Raw genomic sequence first — 19345 nt, 5'->3', positions numbered from 1 at the left:
ATTAAAAATTTCTACTCTGAAAAAGACACTAAAGAAAATTAGAAGACTGGAAGATAACATTTACAAAATAAAACATAAAAGACTGTTATCCAAAATATACAAAGAATTCTTAAAATGCAACAATAAGAAAACCACACAAAAAATGGGCCAAAAACCTTAACAGACAATTCACCGAAGAAGACATACAGATAGCAAATAAGCATATGAAAAGATGCTTCATATCATATGTCATCAGGGAAATGAAAATTAAAACAAGATACCACTATATACCTATCAATCAGAATGGCCAAAATCAAAAACACTGACAACTCCAAATGGTGTCAAGGATATGGAGCAATTGGAACTCACATTGTTTGTAGAAATACAAAACAGAACAAACACTATGGAAGACAGTTTGACAGTTTCCTATGAAACTAAACATACTCAGGGTGCCTAAGTGACTCAGTCAGTTAAGCGTATGACTCTTGGTTTTGGCTCTGGTCATGATCTCAGTGTCCTGGGATGGAGTCCCATGGAGGGCTCCCTGCTCAGCTGGGAGCATGCTTGAAATCCTCTCTCTCCCTCTGCCCCTCCCCCTGTTCTCATGTACGCGTTCTAAAATAAAAAATAAAAAAGATAAATAAATGAATATAACTAAACATGCTCTTACCATTCAATCTATCAATCATGCTCCTTGGTATTTATCTAAAGAAACTGAAACTTTAAAAGAAAAAGAAACTGAAACTGAAAATTACGTCCACACAAAAACCTGCACAGGGATTTTATAAAGTTTTAATTATAATTGCCACAACCTGGAAGCAATCTTCTTTAGTAGGTGAATGGATAAAGTGTGATACATCCAGTCAATGGAATATTATTCAACACTAAACAGAGCTATGAAAAGATGGAGGAAGCTTAAATGCATATTACTAAGTGAAAGAAGCCAGTATGAAAAGACTACATACTATATGATTCCTACTATATTACATTCTGGTAAAGACAAAGCATGGAGATAGTGAAAAGATCTGTGATTGCCAGGGGTTGGGGGGAGAGCTGAATGGATGGAACACAAAGGATTCTTAAGGGAGTGAAACTACTCTGTATGATATTATAACAACGGATACATACCATTATACATTTCTCCAAATTCACAGAGTGTACAACACCAAGAATGAACCATAATATAAAATACAGACTTGGTGATAATGATGTGTCACTGCAGGTTCATCAATTCTAACAAATATACCACTCTGGCAGGGGATGTTGATAATGGGGGAGCCTATGTATAGGTGGGGGAAGAAGATACATATCTTCTGTTCAATTTTGCTATAAACATAAAACTGCCCTAAAATAAAAAGTCTAGGGGTGCCTAGGTGGCTCAGTTGGTTAAGCTCACTTGGTTAAGAGTCCTGGGATAGAGCCCCGTGTCATGCTCCCTGCTCAGCCAGGAGTCGGCTTGTCCCTCTCCCTCTGCCTTGTTCGTGCTCTCTAATAAATAAATTAAAAATCTTTAAAAAAAATCTAAAAATAAAATATAATGTGTATTAAAAAAAACTATCAAATCTGTTCCTAGAACCAAAATTAAATTAAATGGGTGAAACACCTTAACATTAAAATACCCATCTTATGTGATACTATAAATTATTATAAATTTTTTTCTTGAACCAAAAATTCCAATTAGTAAGAACGAAAATTCTTCTGAGAAAAATTCCATTTTACATTTAAAAAAACGGGGGGGGGGGGGTGTTCCTGAGATGCAAATGTTGCAAAGGGAGTAATCTGCAAAACATCAAGATAACAGCAATTACTATGACTGACTCTTTCTTATGCCCAAACAAAATGTTTGGCAGTGATTTTCTAGTATTTATGTTCAAATATTTATTCGAATGAATAATCATACTAAAAACTATAGTTCACAATAAAAAATGTCTATCATAGGTTGAACTCCAATTTTAAGTCTACCTCAAGATTTTGTGATGTTAGAGCAGGAATCTAGGAGAAAACACAATTTATAAATGAAATCACTCATCAATCAAGACATCCGTGCCACATTCTTAATAAACATTCTTACTTGTACATAGCAAGCAATGAGCTAAATATTGACAATACTAAAATAAGTAAACTCTCAAGCAAAACTAAGTTGAAAAAAAATTACAGATATTCATTACAGATATTCACTTCAAAACTAGCTATAGCCTAAAGTTGTTTTGTGTTCATGCTTTTAAAGATTTGTTTATTTTAGAGACACAGAGAAAGCAAGAGCAAGCAGGGCGAGCGGCAGAGGAGGAGGAAGAGAGAGACGCAGGGAACCCCAAACCGACTCCCTGCTGAGGGCGGAGCTGCATCTCAGGACCCTGAGATCATGACCTGAGCCCAAGAGTCAGACGCTCAACTGACTGAGACACCCAGGCAATCCAGCACCCCTGTGTTTGCACTTTTAAACTTGAAATCAGCAAAGTCTTGAGAAATGTAACTGAAATCTCTTTTCTCTAATCAGTTTACCATCTAAATTAGTCCACCAATCTTTTTTTTTAAGATTTATTTACTTATTTGACAGAAAGAGAGAGAGCACAAGCAGGGGAAACAGAAAGCAGAGGGAGAGGGAGAAGCAGCCTCCCCAATGAGCAGGCAGCCAGCCCCACGCGGGGCTCAATCCCAAGATCCTGGGACCATGACTTGAGCCAAAGGCAGATAATTAACTGACTTAGCCACCCAGGCACCCCTATTTCACCAATCTCAAAACTGAATCCCTTCTCTGCGAGAATGATGTGGATAAATTTCACTGACAAAGGAAAGATGCTAGAAACACAAGACTTGAAATCAGCAAAGTGAAGTGTTGAGAAATGTAACTGAAGTCTCTTTTCTCAATTCAATCAATTCAAATCATGAAATGTTAGAACCTTAAATGTATGCTGCTAAAATGAAAAGTAGCCAGTCTATAAAGGCTTTATTCAGTAGAATTCCAACCATATGACATTTTGGAAAAGGCAATACTATAGACAGCAAAAAGATCAGAAGTTACCAGGGAGGGAAGGAAGTATGAACAGGTACAGCACAGATGATTTTTAGGGCAATGAAACTATTCCTTACGATACCATAATGGTAGATACATTGACATTACACATTCAAAAAAAACCCCAAAAAAGTGTACAGTGAAATCTAATGTCAACTATCAACTGTAGTTAATACTGGTTCATCAGTTGTAACAAATATACCACCACATCAATGCAAGACGTTAATAGGGAAACTGGGGTATGAGGTAGAATATGGGGAGTCTCTACTTTCTACTCAATTTTTCTATAAACCTAAAACTGCTCCAACATGTTACTATAAACTAATATAAGTGGTTCAAATGATCCAGAGAAGAGCTTTGAAAGTCACATCAGGGATGTCTGGGTGGCTCAGTCAGTTATCATCTAACTCCTGGTTTACGCTTGGGTCATGATCTCAGGGTCATGGAATTAGGCCCCACGTCCGGCTCAGCGCTTGTCATGGAGTCTGCTTGAGATTCTCTCTTTCCCTCCCCCTCTGCCCCTCCCCCCACCCATGCTCTCTCTAAATAAATAAAATCTTTAAAAAAAAAAAAAAGAAACATCAAACCAAACTACCAATTATAATACCTGTATCCCACTACTATGTGTTTGAAAATTGAGATTTTATAGTATGTATTTTTCCATTATTAACCTTCTGCTTATAAGATGTAATTCTGTCAAAGTTCAAGGAGAAATTGACAAGCCAACAGCAGTAAATATCAGTATATCTTCTAAGAAACAACAGATCAAGCCAGAAATAAGTAAGGTTAAATGATTTGAAACATCATTTGGGAGACTGGCTTAACAGAAAATATTTAGAATTCTATACCCAGAAAATACACAATCTTTTCTAATACCCCTGGGATATCTACAGAAATTTCCCATGCCTTAGGTCATGAAGAAAATCTCAACAAGAAAGATTACACAAAGACCATTCCAACAACAAAAATCTTCTTAATTCAACCATCCAGAGATAATCATTGTTAACCAGTGCATGGATATCTTTCCAAACCTTTTGCTATGCCTCTGACTTTCACATGTAGCTTTTACCTCAAAGTAAGCAGGAAAGAGAAAAAAAATCTCTTAAAATACTTAATTAAAAACCTGAAAGATGGGACACCTGGGTGGCTAAGTTGGTTAAGCATCTACTTTTGGCTCAGGTCATGATCCCAGGGTCCTAGGATCCAGACCCGCATCGGGATCCTTGCTCAGGGAGGAGTCTGCTCCTCCCTCACCTTCGGCCTGCTGCAGCCCTTGCTTGTGCTCTCTCTCTCTCTTTCTCTGACAAATAAATAAAATCTTTAAATAAATAAAATAAAATAAAAACCTCAAAGCAAGTTAAATATAAGGATATCAACTTTGCTCAAGCTAATGCTAAAAGGTAATACTGCCCTGGGGCGCCTGGGTGGCTCAGTCGGTTAAGCTTCTGCCTTCGGCTCCAGTCATGATCCCAGGGATCGAGCGCAACGTCCTGCTCCCATCTTATCGGGGAGCCTGCTTCTCCCTCTCCTTCTGCCTGCTGCTCTGCCTTCTTGTGCTCTTGCTCTCTTTCTCAAATAAATAAAATCTTTAGGAAAAAAAAAAAGGGGTGATACTGCCCCCACTGTAAGCGTGAAACCACGGGGGGGGGGGGGATCAAGAGGCAAAGTTGCCATCTAATTCTTCAAATCAGAAATTCAGTATGGCTTATCATCCCATACTTCACTTTCCTCATCTGTAAAACAGGAATAGCACTGACCTTCCTCGAGTTTTTCTAAAAATTTAGTGAGTTCAGGGGCACCTTGGTGGTTCAGTTGGTTAAGCATTTGCCTTCAGCTCAGGTCATGATCCCAGGGTCCTGGGATCAATCCCCACATGGGGCTCTCTGCTCAGAGCCTGCTTCTCCCTCTCCAACTGCCTGCTGCTCCCCTTGCTTGTGTGCTCTCTTGCTCTCTATCAAATAAATAAATAAAATCTTTTATAAATAGGTAAGTAAGTAAGTAAATAAATAAATAAATAAATAAAAATAAAAATGTAGTGAGTTCATACCCATAAAGGGCTTAGAATAGGGCCAGGCCCAGTAAGCATGCAAATGTTATCTATTTATTAACATGGCTTCCTTATCCTGAGTGACAAATGCCTTTCTTTTCACTTATAATCAAAATAATAAAATATTCTAAAAGCCAGTTTGTAGTATAAGTGATTTCTGGTTTAATTATTACCTTTGAAATTATCATGTGACTCATAATAAGCTCCCCTAAGCTCCTCCTCCAACTTAAGACAGTAACAGTCAATTAAACAAGACATAAAACTGAGAATGTTAATGAACTATATTCTACTACAGTGTTCTAATGATTTCACATACAATGTCTCCCCCCTGGTGTATGACAACCACCCAATTCATCTCCTAATTTATGTTCTCCCTTTCCTCTAACCTATTCTACACACTCCTGCCCAGCTGATCCTGTTAAAATCCTGGTGTCACAAATATGAACAGATCCTGCTCAAGATTCTCCTATAGGCTGACACAATAAGCCTAAAATTTTCAGTCCAGTTTTTAAGATCCTTCACAATTCTGCTCCTTAATTTCTCTATTATTATTTCCTAATATAAACCCTTTATTCCAATCAGGTTGCTAACTCTCACCTTTGTAACTCTACCTACCTTACTCTCTCAGTCTGAAATAGTGACTCTGCTCTTTATGTGTCCACTTCTTATAGTCCCTCAAAATCAACTCAAATCTCATACTCCCTCCATGAAACTTCCTGGACCATTCAGTTCTCTAGGGATCTCTCACCTCTCTGTACTGACAGCATGGCATAACATTTAACACTTTATTATACATTTCCTTTTAATGTTTCAAAATTATCTTATATAATCTTATTTCTCCAAATTAGATTATAAACTGCTCAAGGACAAAATGATGAACTACAATTCATTCAAATCCTGAGTGCTGGTAACAAAAGAGATTATGGCAATTCAAATGCCCAAAAGGCCTACTTCAGTGTCTAACATGTAATATGCAGTGAGACTGAAAAATTAAAATAAATAAAATAAAATAATGTACTAAGACTATAGTAAATGTATTGTAGCCTTATCAGAACATCCCAATTATGAAATATTCTATAGTCATTAAGAATAACAAAAACACAGTGGGCACCTGTCTGGCTCAATCAGAACACATGATTCTCGATCTCAGGATTGTGAGTTCAAGCCCCACACTGGGTGTAGAGATTACTAAAAAATACAAATAAACTTTAAAAAAATAATAACACAGGTATATATTTGCTGGCATACAAAGATGTTCATGAGATACTGAAAACAAAAAGGTTTAGTAGCATTTGTAGAATGATTAAATTTCTGGATATATATTTTTATGTGTATGCCTAAAAATATATTCAAGAATTACATGCCAAAACTATAAAGAGTTACCATTGGATAGCAGGAATTATGTTTATGAAATAAAAAATATGCAGCAATTAACATCACTTTCAAATAAAAATAATAATATTATTATTGGCCATGCTGAATGAGTTCATATTTAATTGTCTCTAAAAATGTACACAGAATATAATCCCATTGCATAAAAATAAAAATGGAAAAGCATGTCAAATTGATATAGTAATCTATAGCTGATCTTGACACAATCCTGTTTTTGCTCATTTTATTTCTAATTTTTTACAAATAAGTGGGCATTACCTTTGCATCACCAAAAATAAATAAACACTATTCCCGAAACATGGTTTGGAGAAGCACTTGACTTCCCTCTAAGATAACAGAGGGCAGAAGGGATGAAGGGGGCAGGCAGGGAACATCTGTGGAAGTTGAACAATTAACATGTGAGAAAAGATTCAAAGGCAATGCTCACCCTTAGTGCCTGTATCCCAAGCATCTGTATCGCAAGATCAACCAGAAGAATGTGGGAATGGAAAAAACACCACCTTTTATATCAAGTACAGGGCCACGTCTAAACCCCAAGACAATATTAAACTATAAACTTCTTCATGATAACTGTACAGAATCTGGCAATTTAATCCACTTCATCCTACTCCAATAAAAATGTCATTCCCAAATCTATCTACAGTACAGTTATTTTTGTAATAAAAAGAATTACTTGGGCACAACTTTGTTTAGAAGCTATCCTCTCATCTCTTTTTAACCCACATGGAAATTTGGATTTATTTATTCTATTATATGCATATAATTTTTACATGCTTTTGCATTGTTTATTATTCTTGAACAGATACCTGTCTCCAAACAAAAAGATCCTCTTAGCGACTTCAAATTACACAGACAAAAGTTTTCCATTCCAGAAGTTGTCAGGGTTACTGGATATACAGGTATCGACAGAGGAAGGAAATACCCAGCCAACAATACTAACAGAGAACAGCAGAATAAAGTCTGAATTCCTTGGCAAGACATTCAGATCCATCACAATTGGTCCATATTACTCCTCTTCAGCTGTTCTCCATTCATTCCCCACCGAGAATTCTCCGCACATCAAAGTTTCCTCTGTTAGAACATATCCCTCCCTCTTCACAACAATAACCAATGTGTGTGCACTGGCACCCTAACAAACCTGGAGTCAAATCCAAGTTCTGTCAGTATGGCCTTTAGGCAAGTCACAACTTCTTTGAGGCATCTTGTAAAATGAGGAATATATTTTAAAAATCTACCTTGTGAATAAATGTGAAGATGAGAACACATGGAAATTCCCCAGCACAATGCTGGGCACACAGGAGGTATGGCACAGGAGGTCTATTTGTAATAGAATGCTACTATTTCCTGGCTTTGTGCCTCCACAAATGCTATTTCCTCTGCACTACACAGAATGTTACCGAATCTCCCCTCTTCATTTGGGAAATCCTTCGTATCAGTCAAGACACAGGGCTCAATACTACTTTATCTTATGTAAAGCCCTCCTTGATTCCTCATGTAACTGATGGCTCCCTTTTCTGAGCTAGTTCGGTACTCTTTTCTTTTCTCCGTTATAGTTCTCATTATACCAAATTCCATTTATCTGTTATGAACAGAGTATTTGTGTCTCCCCCAAAATTCCTATGTTCAGATCCTAACCCCCAATATTATAGTATTAAAAGGTGGGTCCCTTGGGAGGAGATTAGGTCCTAAGGATGGGGCCCCTCACGAATGGGATTAGTGCCCTGATAAAAGAGATCCCAAATATCTCTCACCCCCCCCTTCCACCACCATGTGAGGACAGAGTGAACCAGGAAGCAGGTTCTCACCAGACACCAATTCTGTTGCTGCCTTGGTCTTCACAGCCTTCAGAACTGTGAGAATAAATTTCTGTTGTTGTAAGCCACCCAGTCTATGGTATTCTGTTATGGCAGCCTGAACTAAAACATCTTTTTCTCTGAGAGAAGACTGAAAGTTCCTTAAAGACTGGTGTGGTGAGTATGTAATTCATCTTTGTATCATCTAGCACTGAGCTTGGGGCACAAAGCAGGCACTCAAATGTTTCTGAGTAAACCAAGTAAAAAAGAATCTAACAAAAATGCGGTAGCATCCAAGGAAGAAATGACAAGGGCAAATGCTACAGAGAAGTCAAATAGGCTGAAAGCAGAAAAGAAGCTATCTCATTTGGCCATTAGGAGGCCACAAGCAACCTTGTAGAGATCAATTGCAATTAGGTAGCAGGAAATGAGCAATGAAATGGGAGTAAGCGGGTGAAAACAATACCTGCAAGTTGAGCAATTAAGAAAAGTTAAGTCGAAAGTGAAGCAGAATTAGGGGAACATTTCTTCATGGCAAGATAAGCCAACAGGGAAGGGCCAAGTATTTAAGAAAGAAGGAAAACAATAAGCAAGATTTAGATAGGAATCAGGGTACAGGTAGCCCTGGGGGGGGGGGGGCAGGAGGGTAGTGTGTGCTACGCTCATCTAGAGGTAGGAAGGTTGAAGAGGAATTTTCCAGCTCAAAACATTGTTACATAATTTTCTAATACCAATGAAATACTTCTTAATCCATCTATTCCTTTCTTTTTCTAACTGCCATTGCCCTAGCAATCAGTATTAGTATATTCATTTTTAAATGAGTATTCTTATCTCTAGTCACATCAGCTCCCTAGTCCTTTCTCCATCTCATTACTTGATCTTCTCAAGCCACTGTTTCACATATTTTGGATAGATGAATGTGCATGTGCACATAAACATATAAAGAGATGTATACATATGGGTATATACATATACACTACAATATTTTTTTTTAGAAAACTGAATTTGTTCCAACGTAACTGATATATTAGGGAGCAAGTTGAGCAAAACACAAATTTTGCATCTGCTTATGCACTATTAAAACAGCAGGTAAGCACAGAAAATGCAACCCGGTCACGCAGAACGACACAGAACACACACATCTCAAACATCTGCCAGCTCACTCATATTATAAGTCCTACCCATCCACATCTGGTATCACAGTTTCAGTCCAATTTCAGATAACCCTTCTTCCAATGCTTCACAAATTACCACCCTTTTGACACCCACTTCTATAAGAAAATTCTGGTCTTTTTCAAGGTCAAGTGTCATATCTATTGTAGTATTTATGTATTTCTTAACCATCTAACGTGTAAAATTGTGCTAGTCTTTATTATGTTTCTATCTTTCTGTCACAAAATTTCTGAGTGTTATGCCCCTAAACTCCATTTTTCCTTATGTCCTGTAGTTTTCATCCTGTGATTTTGCATGTCTGATTAGGAACTTTTATGGTGAATTATAACTTACACACACTTATAATTATTGCAGCTTTGATCACGAATTTCCCACTGAAATCAAAGGTTACAGAGGAGGTTAAAAAAAGGGGGGGGGGCATGGGGCACCTGGGTGGCTTAGTCAGTTAAGCGTCCAACTCTTGATTTCAGCTCAGGTCATATCTCAGGGTCCTGGGATCGAGCCCTGTGTCAGGCTCCATGCTCAGCTGGAAGTTCACTTGAGGATTCTTTCTCTCCCCCACCCTCTGCCTTCTCTCTCAAATAAATAAATCTTAAAAAAATAATTGGGCATCCCTCACAATTATCGGAAGGTCCTAGTACCTGTGAGGTATTTTGAAGACTCAAACACTTGTCTTGAAGAATGCTTCAGGAAACACATTACATGAAAAGAAAAAAAATACATATCTGTTTATCTTAAAACAACTTACTTTCCTGCCAATCAGCTACATAATAGGGCAAAGAAGCAGTAGAGTCCTTTACCAATGAAGTAATAATGCTCAAGTATTTTAATATCAAATAACACAAATATATCCATCCCTAAAGACAGAAAGTATAATGGTAGTTGCCAGGGGCTAGGTAGGTAGAATGGGGAGTTATTGTTTAACAGGAAGAGTTTCAGTTTTACAACATGAAAAGAGTAATGGGATAGATAGTGATAATGATCGCAATAATGCAAATATATTTAATACAACTGAATGTACACTCAAAAGCAGTTAAAAATGTTATTAGTATTTTACCACAAAGAAAGCCCCATATTGCATACCTGAAACTAATTTTTTAAAAATCCATCCTTATTTTTAAAGACCACCACCATAAAAATACTCATGATGAATGACTACTAAATGCACATAAAATTTGGATAGTGTGGTTCCATTTCCTATGTAGACATCAGAAACAAATATTTATATGAATAAGATAACAGGTGATGTTTCTCTATCTTTTCCTGTATTTCTACAAGGGAACTACAATGAACACATCCCCCCTCCTTTTTTTTAAACACATTACTTTTACCAGCAGAAAAAATTAAGATTATGTAAGCATGGTGTGAATCAACTTTTGCTTGCACTACAGAATATCAGAAAGTCTCGCCAGAAATTTGAAACCCAACTTCTTTGACTATTGCAGCTAATATAATCTTACTTTTTATTCCTCAAGTACCATCTTCTGAATGTTAATATTGTTCTTCAAACTAAGATTTCCACTCTTTTTTAAAGTACTGCTAAAAATATTCTGCAAAAAATTCCAAAAGCAATAGAAAGCCATTTCATACTTTGTGTAACTTGCAAATTTCACTTTTATGCCCATAAGCTTAATATTAAATAGTATCTTTTAAAGTTAATTTTATTATAAAACATGTTTTCATTCTGTATTTCAAACTGTATTATTTTTATTTCTTATTCAGCTAGTCCCCTAGAGCTTATATAAAGAATATGCAAACAAAACTTGAACTATCACAGAAACGTAATCTGCAACATAAATTCTCTCCTTTCTATTCATTTCAGCAAAACCCTAACAAAATGCCTTCAGAATACAAAAGACTACTTAAAAAAATTTCAAGTATATAAAATAAATAAAACTATGATTGAAAACTACACTGTGACCTACAGAATTTGGTGAAGGAATTTTCTAAAGACTATCACAGAATAAATAAATATTATCTGAAATATATTCATTTCATTATATTACATTATATTATGTGAAATATATTCATTTCACATCCTAGGTTTTGAACTCACTGGAGCAGTTTCTACCTTTTAAGATATATAATTTTGCTGCTTTTAGAAACTAAATGTTCTTACAATTTCATTCAGACATGGTGCCTAGTATATTTTTAAGTAATCCAAGAAGAATATGATAGAGGGCTAAGGCTTGATTCTATACAGTAGGTACATGGCTATAAACACAAATGCCTAAGATTTAAACTGAAAGTTCCCTTAGCAATAACCAGATATTTTAAGAATCAATTGGCTAGCTAAGAGTGCCTACAGATTTAATATGTGATTATTTTAATAAAGTAAACAAAAGAAAAAATCATGCAGTTGGGAATATTTTGAATAAGATGGACAAAACCCGTTTTAAGAGTTTGAACCACTAATTATTAAATACATTTAGAAACACAATTATACACTTTCACTTAGAGATATGTAAAAATGAAAAAAAAAGAATGAAAGGTCAAATTACACATTAAGTAGAGTTTGTTGTTTTCCTGTAGTCTAGGCTTCTAACAAATTCAAAACAAGCAAGCAACGCAGATGCAACATTTTGCACTAACTGGATATTACATAAATGTTTAAGGTGCTTTGAATTTCCAAGTAGTTCAAGTTGTCTTTGTTAAAATGTTTATGAAGTTTTTAATTAGAAGGAAAAAAAAGAATTTTCAACATCTCAATAAGAAATTTCCATTAGGCATCAACAACCAGTTATCAATACAACCACACAGTAACTATAATTTACCACTTTATCATTTTTAGAACATTTACACCAACACCATTTCATTTGATTCATGTAATAATCCTGTTAGATTATCAGCATCAATTTCATTTGACAGATCAATAAACATTAAACAGGGCATTTAAGTCAGTCTTCCCAAACTTTAGGGTGTACAAGAATCACTCAAGAACATGTTAAGACTCTGCAGTCTCAGTATCCCTCCCTCTCCCCAGAATGAGGTAGATCCCAGAAATCTCCATTTCATATAAACAACACAGGTGACACACCACACCCCCAAGCCACATCTTTTAAGATACTGACTGAAGTAACGTGACTAAGATTTTAGGTGGTTTAAAACTCCATTTTTACTTTGAATTAAAGTTCCCAAATGTTTAGATAGTAGAGCTTTGCAGATCTCCTTGAAAGATATGTAAAATTTTAAATTTTAAAATATTTTACATTTGTTTAAAATTTTAATTTTTAAAAACTTTTATATTTATTTAAAATTTTCCATTCAGTTAAATTAAATACCTCTTATACTAAACTCCTATATGAACAAATGGTAGTAGGTATTTTAAGAAACAGAACACTGAGAAAATTCTACCATAATTTCATTTTCTCTGTGAGATGCAGGAAAAGCTGATATTGAATTACTTGAATACTGCTGCATTTTATAGGGTCGGAAGCTAAAACTTAGGTACCACAGGTTCTAAAAACATAATGAAAAATTAAGATGAAAATATAAAAGCACTTAGAGCACAACTTTGTGAATACACTAAAAACCATTGAACTGAATAAATTAAAGGATTAATTTTATGATCTATGAATTATATCTCAATTTTTAAAAAGAAAAAAGCACTCAGAAAATTTCAAACATTTTCAACTTCTAAGACATATATTAGCCTTGCTATTAAACAGCATAATTATTTTCTGTCCTATATCACAGGTGCTAAAAACCAATGTAGAAATAATAAAGAGCATAAATAAAGCTACTAGACTGATAGTGATTTTAAATAAGAATTTTAATGTCACTGTTTATTTGCTCTCAAGTTTTTCTAATAAAGTCCCACTTTATCTGCCTTTTATTATAGAGCTATTTTTAAATTCTATAGTCATATGTTAGCATCTTCTAGTTTACTACTAAAATAATCTTTGTCTTTCTTAAACTAGGTTTATAGTATGTAATACACTGAAATATAATAAGAGGGTTATTAAGCACCAGGCTTTAAAGGCAGACTATCTCTACTCTACTTCATACCACACATGGGACCTGAGGCAAGTAAGCAACTTACTTGCTCTCCATCTTCCCATAGGGTCGTGGTGAGAATTAAATGCACCAATACATGTGAAGTGCTCAGAACAGTGCCTAGCACATAATAAGCACACCATAAATGTCATCTACTTTAATTACATAATTATTTTTATAGAAAAAGGCATCTCAGCTTAGACAATTCATTACAAATCCTGACAATATTAAAATTTCAATTTACTTTACCAATGAGTTCAAACATTTAGGAAAGTTGGGCTTAATATCTTATTAAGCAGTCTTATTGTGTATGCTATATCTACCCTATTCACAAGTTCAATTTTCCCCAACCCTGAGTCACTATTAGTTCCTCTTCTGACTCATCACATAGAAAGGTAGACAGTCTGGAACATACTGGGCATACCGAAAGGCATTTCTTAATCTACCTGGATTTACATGGTTTATTAAGTAGAACTTGTCCTACATAATGTTCAGTAATATGCTAAATAATTATGACTTAAAATTGTGCTCACTTATGCTTTCTATACATCATATGCTCCTTCAAATTATAAGGTAGGTGTTTAACCCCATCTTGACAGAAAAACAACATATCACTTAAGGAAAAACAAAGATTCACATTTTCTGACTTCTAGCCTGGTGTTCGAAATTTTCCCAAGCAAACTGTAAATTAGAGAGTCAGAAGCAATCTCTGAGCTGACAAATTTAACCTTAACTTCTATTCAGTTCCTTTTACTATTTTCCCGTTCAGATGTTTAAATTATTTAAGATAAACTCTAATAAAAAGTTACAGAGAAAAATAAAAAGTTATAGGGAAATAAGCTAAATAATGCAAAGTAGGTTAATTCTTTTTTTAATTTTTTAAACTTTTAATTTTATTTTAAGTACACTTCACATTCAATATAGGGGGCTTGAATTCATGGCCCCAAGATTAAGAATTGCTCTACCACTTATTCACTTTCCACGTGATCCTGAGTCATTTTAAATTCTCCAAGCCTCCATTTTCTCTTCTAGAAATGAGGATAAAAAGAGAAACTATAACTACCACATGCGATTGCTGTGAGCATTAATTAAAACAACACATAAAGCACTCTAGCCAACCACTACGAAAACAGTAAGTTACAATATATGTTAACTTTATATTTAAATCAAAACTTCAGTGCCAGTTGAACTTGACCTATTGAATTATTGTATTTCCTAGGGTAACCATCTCTGTTAACCCCTCTTGCAAACCTATTAAATGGCAATAACTTCACAAGCACTCTGAAAACAGGAGTGGTACTGCCTAGCAATCCTTCCTCAACTATCCCCTTCCTCAAGTTAGGTACCCCGCTCAGGACTTAACACTGTACTTTACCCAGTTCCCTATATTACTTGAGAGGCCCTGTGGACAAGGCCTGAGTCCTATTCATTTCCGTATCCCCAGACTGCAGCCCAATAGTTCTTAACTCTGACTCACTGTAGAATCACATGCGAAGTTTATCAAAATATTAATGCCTGGGATCCATCCCAGACCCATTAAATCAAAAGGGGGTCAGGGAGGGAGAGAGCAAGTATTCTCCATGGGGAGAATTTTTTTAAGATCCTCACATGATTTTAATTTGCTACCCCAATTAAGAACCACTGCACTCTGATACTTAAAATACTAAACAAACAGGTATGTATAAATGTATGTGTAAATATATGTATAAATACACAGCTACAGAAATGTCTTAGCTCAAGACCCTCATCCTCAATAGCTTCTCATAGCCCAATCATCTCTTTTTCTCTAAACACAAAATACGTATTTTTTTAGATTTTTAAAGTAATCTCCACACCCAGTGTGAGGCTTGAACTCACAACGCTGAGATTAACTGAGTCAGTCAGGCGCCCCTAAACACAAAATAGTTCTAATAAACAATTTGCTGTGTTAAGATGGCTTTTCAATTGTTAACTCAGTACTTAAGTTTTTTCATATAATTATGCCTTATCCTTCCTCCTGGATTACAGTTCTGCTCCTTGAGAATATACACTGCCTTACTCTTCTTGTTTCTTCCACAGCCCTTACAATAGTGCCTTGAACACAGACATGTAATAAACATCTGACTGATCTAATAAACATATACCAAATTATTGGCAGGAGGTACGTCACATCCAAATTATTCAATTTGGGCTACTGCCCAAAAAAATAAAGTAAAAATTTAGAAAGAAACATTTTCCAAAAAATCTTTACCTCAGTAAATGAGAACTAAAGTTTGTCTCACTAACAACTGAATATTTGCACTTTTTATTACAGATATCACAAGCAGTATCCCACCCAGCTTCCCATCCCCATCCACCACTTTAAGTTTTTGACTTGCTTCCTCACTAAAACTATCTTCTGGTTGATTGTGGTATCTTTAGCTGTTGTCAGATTTATCTTTACAACAATTTTATAATACTCCATAATTAGTAAAATAAGTTAATGAAAGTCACAGTGAATGTGTCACACAGATGTTTAATAAATACTTCTTGAAGGAACTTAATGTTTATCAACCACTAAAATAGGCTTTTGCATACAAATTACATGCTACTCTTTTAATATAAGCTTGGCTGAGAATATTGCCTGAAAATAAGTCTTTCTCAACATTATATATAATTCCACTCTTGAATACTGACAAGATTGGTGATTTTGTTTTTATGATATCTGCAAACCTGAAAATTTTGTAAAATATTATATGACTTCTTAAACCAGGAGTGCTAAGTTATATTACACAAGAAACTCCAGAGCAACTAACATTCTCAATGTTGAAACTTCTAAGAGAAATGGCACACAATTCTAAAAAAACAACCTACAACAACCTAAAGATATAAAGATGGCCCATCTTTAAAGTTTTGTGTCATATATTTACCACTATTAAAATAATCTGAACAACTTAAATTGTTTTTATGAAAATATGAGGCAGCCCTCAAGAAGTATGCCTGCTAATTAGATACTGAGGCAAAACATTACCATGTTTTGTTGCGTCCTACAGCAACAGATAGAGCCATAGTTACCACAAAAAGAAAGCAGTCCTCAATTCCCTATTCAATAAAAAAGGTTCAAATTCCACAGACAAAAAATGGTACCCTGGGTTGTTTGTTTTTAAGGAAGATTAAATTTAGGAGTTGCCAACACCCAAACGAAAAACATTCCAGAGTATTAGACTCAATTGTAGTGGGCAGTCATCTACATTCTCAGCACTATGTTCTCTAACCCAAAGCAGGAGTATTAACAAAGGATGTGTCTTAGGATCTCATAAGATACACCACACTTATTTTCCCCAGTAAACATTACCCTTGTTAAAAACAAAAACAAAAAAGGTACTTGAGAAGTAACAATTCTAGCACAAGCAGCCAGACAAAAAATGAAGTCTAACATCTGCCAAGATATTTCCCAAAATAAGACCCCTGTCAGATGAACAATGAGGAATAGATTGAAAATGACTAATTCTTTTATTTGGACCATCAGCTACTTTTAAAAATAAAGTTGAGGAATGTAGCTTTTCCAAAGCCTTGTCTTTAGTTTCCCCTTAATCTTCATATTTTTTACTAAAAAAAAAAAAAAAAAAAAAACCTAGAAATTTGATTACCACTCTCATGAATTCCTTTTAAAGCAATTTAATGAATAACAGATCTTTTGTGCAAGTAGCAAACCACAGAGGACAGTTTTGCTGGCTGATAAAAATCTCCCTGAAACATGCATATAAAAATATATCCTTCAAAGACAAACTGTAATTTTCCAGGTATGGAAAACATATTAACACTTAAAAGTTGGGTATGTTTGACACACACCCTAACTTACGTGAATACTTTTACTTGAACCACAATTAAAGTTAGTATATTCTTATTAATTATTTACTGGTTATCAAAGTTAAATGAATTAGAAAGCCATGAATAAAAAAATTTTTAAAATAAAAAAATAAAATCTAAAGAGCCAATGAGAAAAAGATGCAACTACTTTGGGTGAAGCACGGTTGTGTAATCACTTCCCAAAACCAGTGCACTTCTATTAAAGTAACCAAAATTGTTTAGGATTTTTTTTTTTTTTGAGAGTAGAGATAGGTGCGGTTACACACTAAGTAAAAATGTTTCACCACTCACTCTAATAGGAAGATGCTGCTGCCTACAGGAATGTTGAGACTGCTCAAAAATACAAAACAAAAACAAAAACCCTACTACAACTGTTCTCCAGAATATATAGAGCCAAATACTTAAATACGAGGAAAGATCGTCTTAACAAAAAGAATTGTGGATTACTACAATGTTCATATTGTCCTAAATATCACTCAGAATAAACTGTGTGTGTGTGTGTGTGTGTGTGTGTGTGTGTGTGTGTGTGTTGGGGAGGGCTCTTCCCAAAATCTGGTTTATAGATGAAATAGTAATATACTTATTTAGATATATTCATCCTAGATACAGTGAAAAATAAAGCTGTGTTGGATAGAGCTAAGGCCACGTTTCTTTACAGGTGCTATTAAACACTGTCAAGAGAAAAGAGATAAACAATCTGATAACTTCAGATATACACGTGGGAAACTAAACTTAGTATGTCGTCATCACCACTGATCAATTTTTCTAACTGATTAAGCAAAAACAAACAACTCTAGGTGGGCAAGTTTGGGAGCCACCAGTTGTCTTTCCACCACTATAAAGAAGGATCCTGAATCTGAGACCTCAGCCAGGAAGCCTGAAAAGCACGTGTCCTACTTTGGGTTTCGGGAACTTCGCAGGAAGCATTTGTTCAGAGTAAAACTCCATCAACCTCTGCCTGCCTAACTCAGCGAAAGGATAAAAAGTACGGGCTTGAGTGCTGCCCGGGGACCGGGGGAGCTCCCCCCCGCGGCCCCCGCCCGCTCACCTCTGCCGCAGGGATGTTGACCACGCCGGTGGAGCGACGCTTCTCCCGCAGCTTTCTCTTCTCGATTTGCCCCTTGCCTTTCCTGGCACTGGGGCCCGAGCTCTTGCCCTTCTCCGGGGCGCCGTCCCGCTCCTCCTCGTCGCTCCGGGCCGGCGGTGCCCCCGAGGTGGACACCGCGGCGACAGCCGTGGGGGGCGGCTCGTCCTCTGGCCGCCGGGGGCCCGGGGTGGACCGGGGCAGCGCCGCGGGGCCCACGGCGCAGTTCACGCCCCCAGAGCCGGGGGCGGCAGGTGCGGTTGCGCCGCCCGGGAGGTTGTTGTTGAGCTCGTTGGCCGCGGCGGCGGCCGAAGTGCCCAGAGCCCCCGCCGGGGGCTTCCCGGTCGCGTCACTGCCGCCCCCGCTCGGGGCGGCCGGGCCCGGGGGGTTCTGCTTGGCGCGCATCTTCTCGCGCTTCGCCTTCCACTCCTCCAGGAAGTCTGTGGTGCTGCCGCCGCTGCCGCTGCTGGTCCGGTAGCCACCGGTCGCCATATTCCCAGCGGGGCCGGCCTGGCTCTCACCTCAGGCCGCCCAGCCCGGCTCCGGCCGCCGCCTCCTCTGCCTTCCCGAGCCCGGGAGGATGCGAGGGAACGACCCCCGGGCGCGGGGGCGGCCCGGGTTCCCCCGGCGGCCGGAGGGTCTGAGGGGAAACACAAAAGGGGGCGGGGAAGGGAAGCGTTAAGGTCCTCGCCCGGCCGGAGGGTCTGCCCCGCGGCCCGCCTCGGAGCCCCCCGCCCCCGTAGAGCGTGCTGACCAGTCCCCGCCAAGTGGCTGGCGAGTCCCCACCCTGCAAAGTTTCTCCGACGCACCTACACGGCGGGCCTGGACGATCGCCGCCCCTCGAGGGGAGGAGAAAAGGGCCTGTCCCCACCCCCGGCCCGCCCGCCCCATCCCCACCGGGGTCTGCGCCTGCGGCGGTCGGGCGACCAGGGCCAGACCCCGCCACCTGTCGGCCCGTCGCATCTCCTGCCACTCTCTCCGGCCACCGTCGGCCCAAGGCCCCCGCCACCAACACCTTCATTCCTGGGCGAGGCGCGAAG

The 19345-nt window shown here is 37.6% G+C and overlaps 1 protein-coding gene across 2 annotated transcripts in view; it reads right to left on the bottom strand.

The window, feature by feature from the left end:
- The window catches only part of PAWR (pro-apoptotic WT1 regulator), a 122579-nt gene extending 103472 nt beyond the window's left edge, over positions 1-19107 (bottom strand). Inside the window, exon 1 of one of the 2 annotated variants that reach the window (XM_044384568.3) lies at positions 18270-19107. In XM_044384568.3, coding sequence (XP_044240503.1) covers positions 18270-18797 — 528 coding nt within the window. In that variant the 5' untranslated portion in view covers positions 18798-19107. The remainder of the gene's footprint in view (positions 1-18269) is intronic. The other variant, XM_026499972.4, reaches the window with a different exon arrangement.
- Between the last annotated feature and the right edge of the window lie 238 nt (positions 19108-19345).

Source organism: Ursus arctos, unplaced genomic scaffold (assembly GCF_023065955.2).
Source record: "Ursus arctos isolate Adak ecotype North America unplaced genomic scaffold, UrsArc2.0 scaffold_21, whole genome shotgun sequence".
NCBI classification, from domain to species: Eukaryota; Metazoa; Chordata; class Mammalia; order Carnivora; family Ursidae; genus Ursus; species Ursus arctos.
The sequence above is the reverse complement of the archived record's forward strand: the minus strand, read 5'-3'. Positions and strand labels throughout refer to the sequence as shown.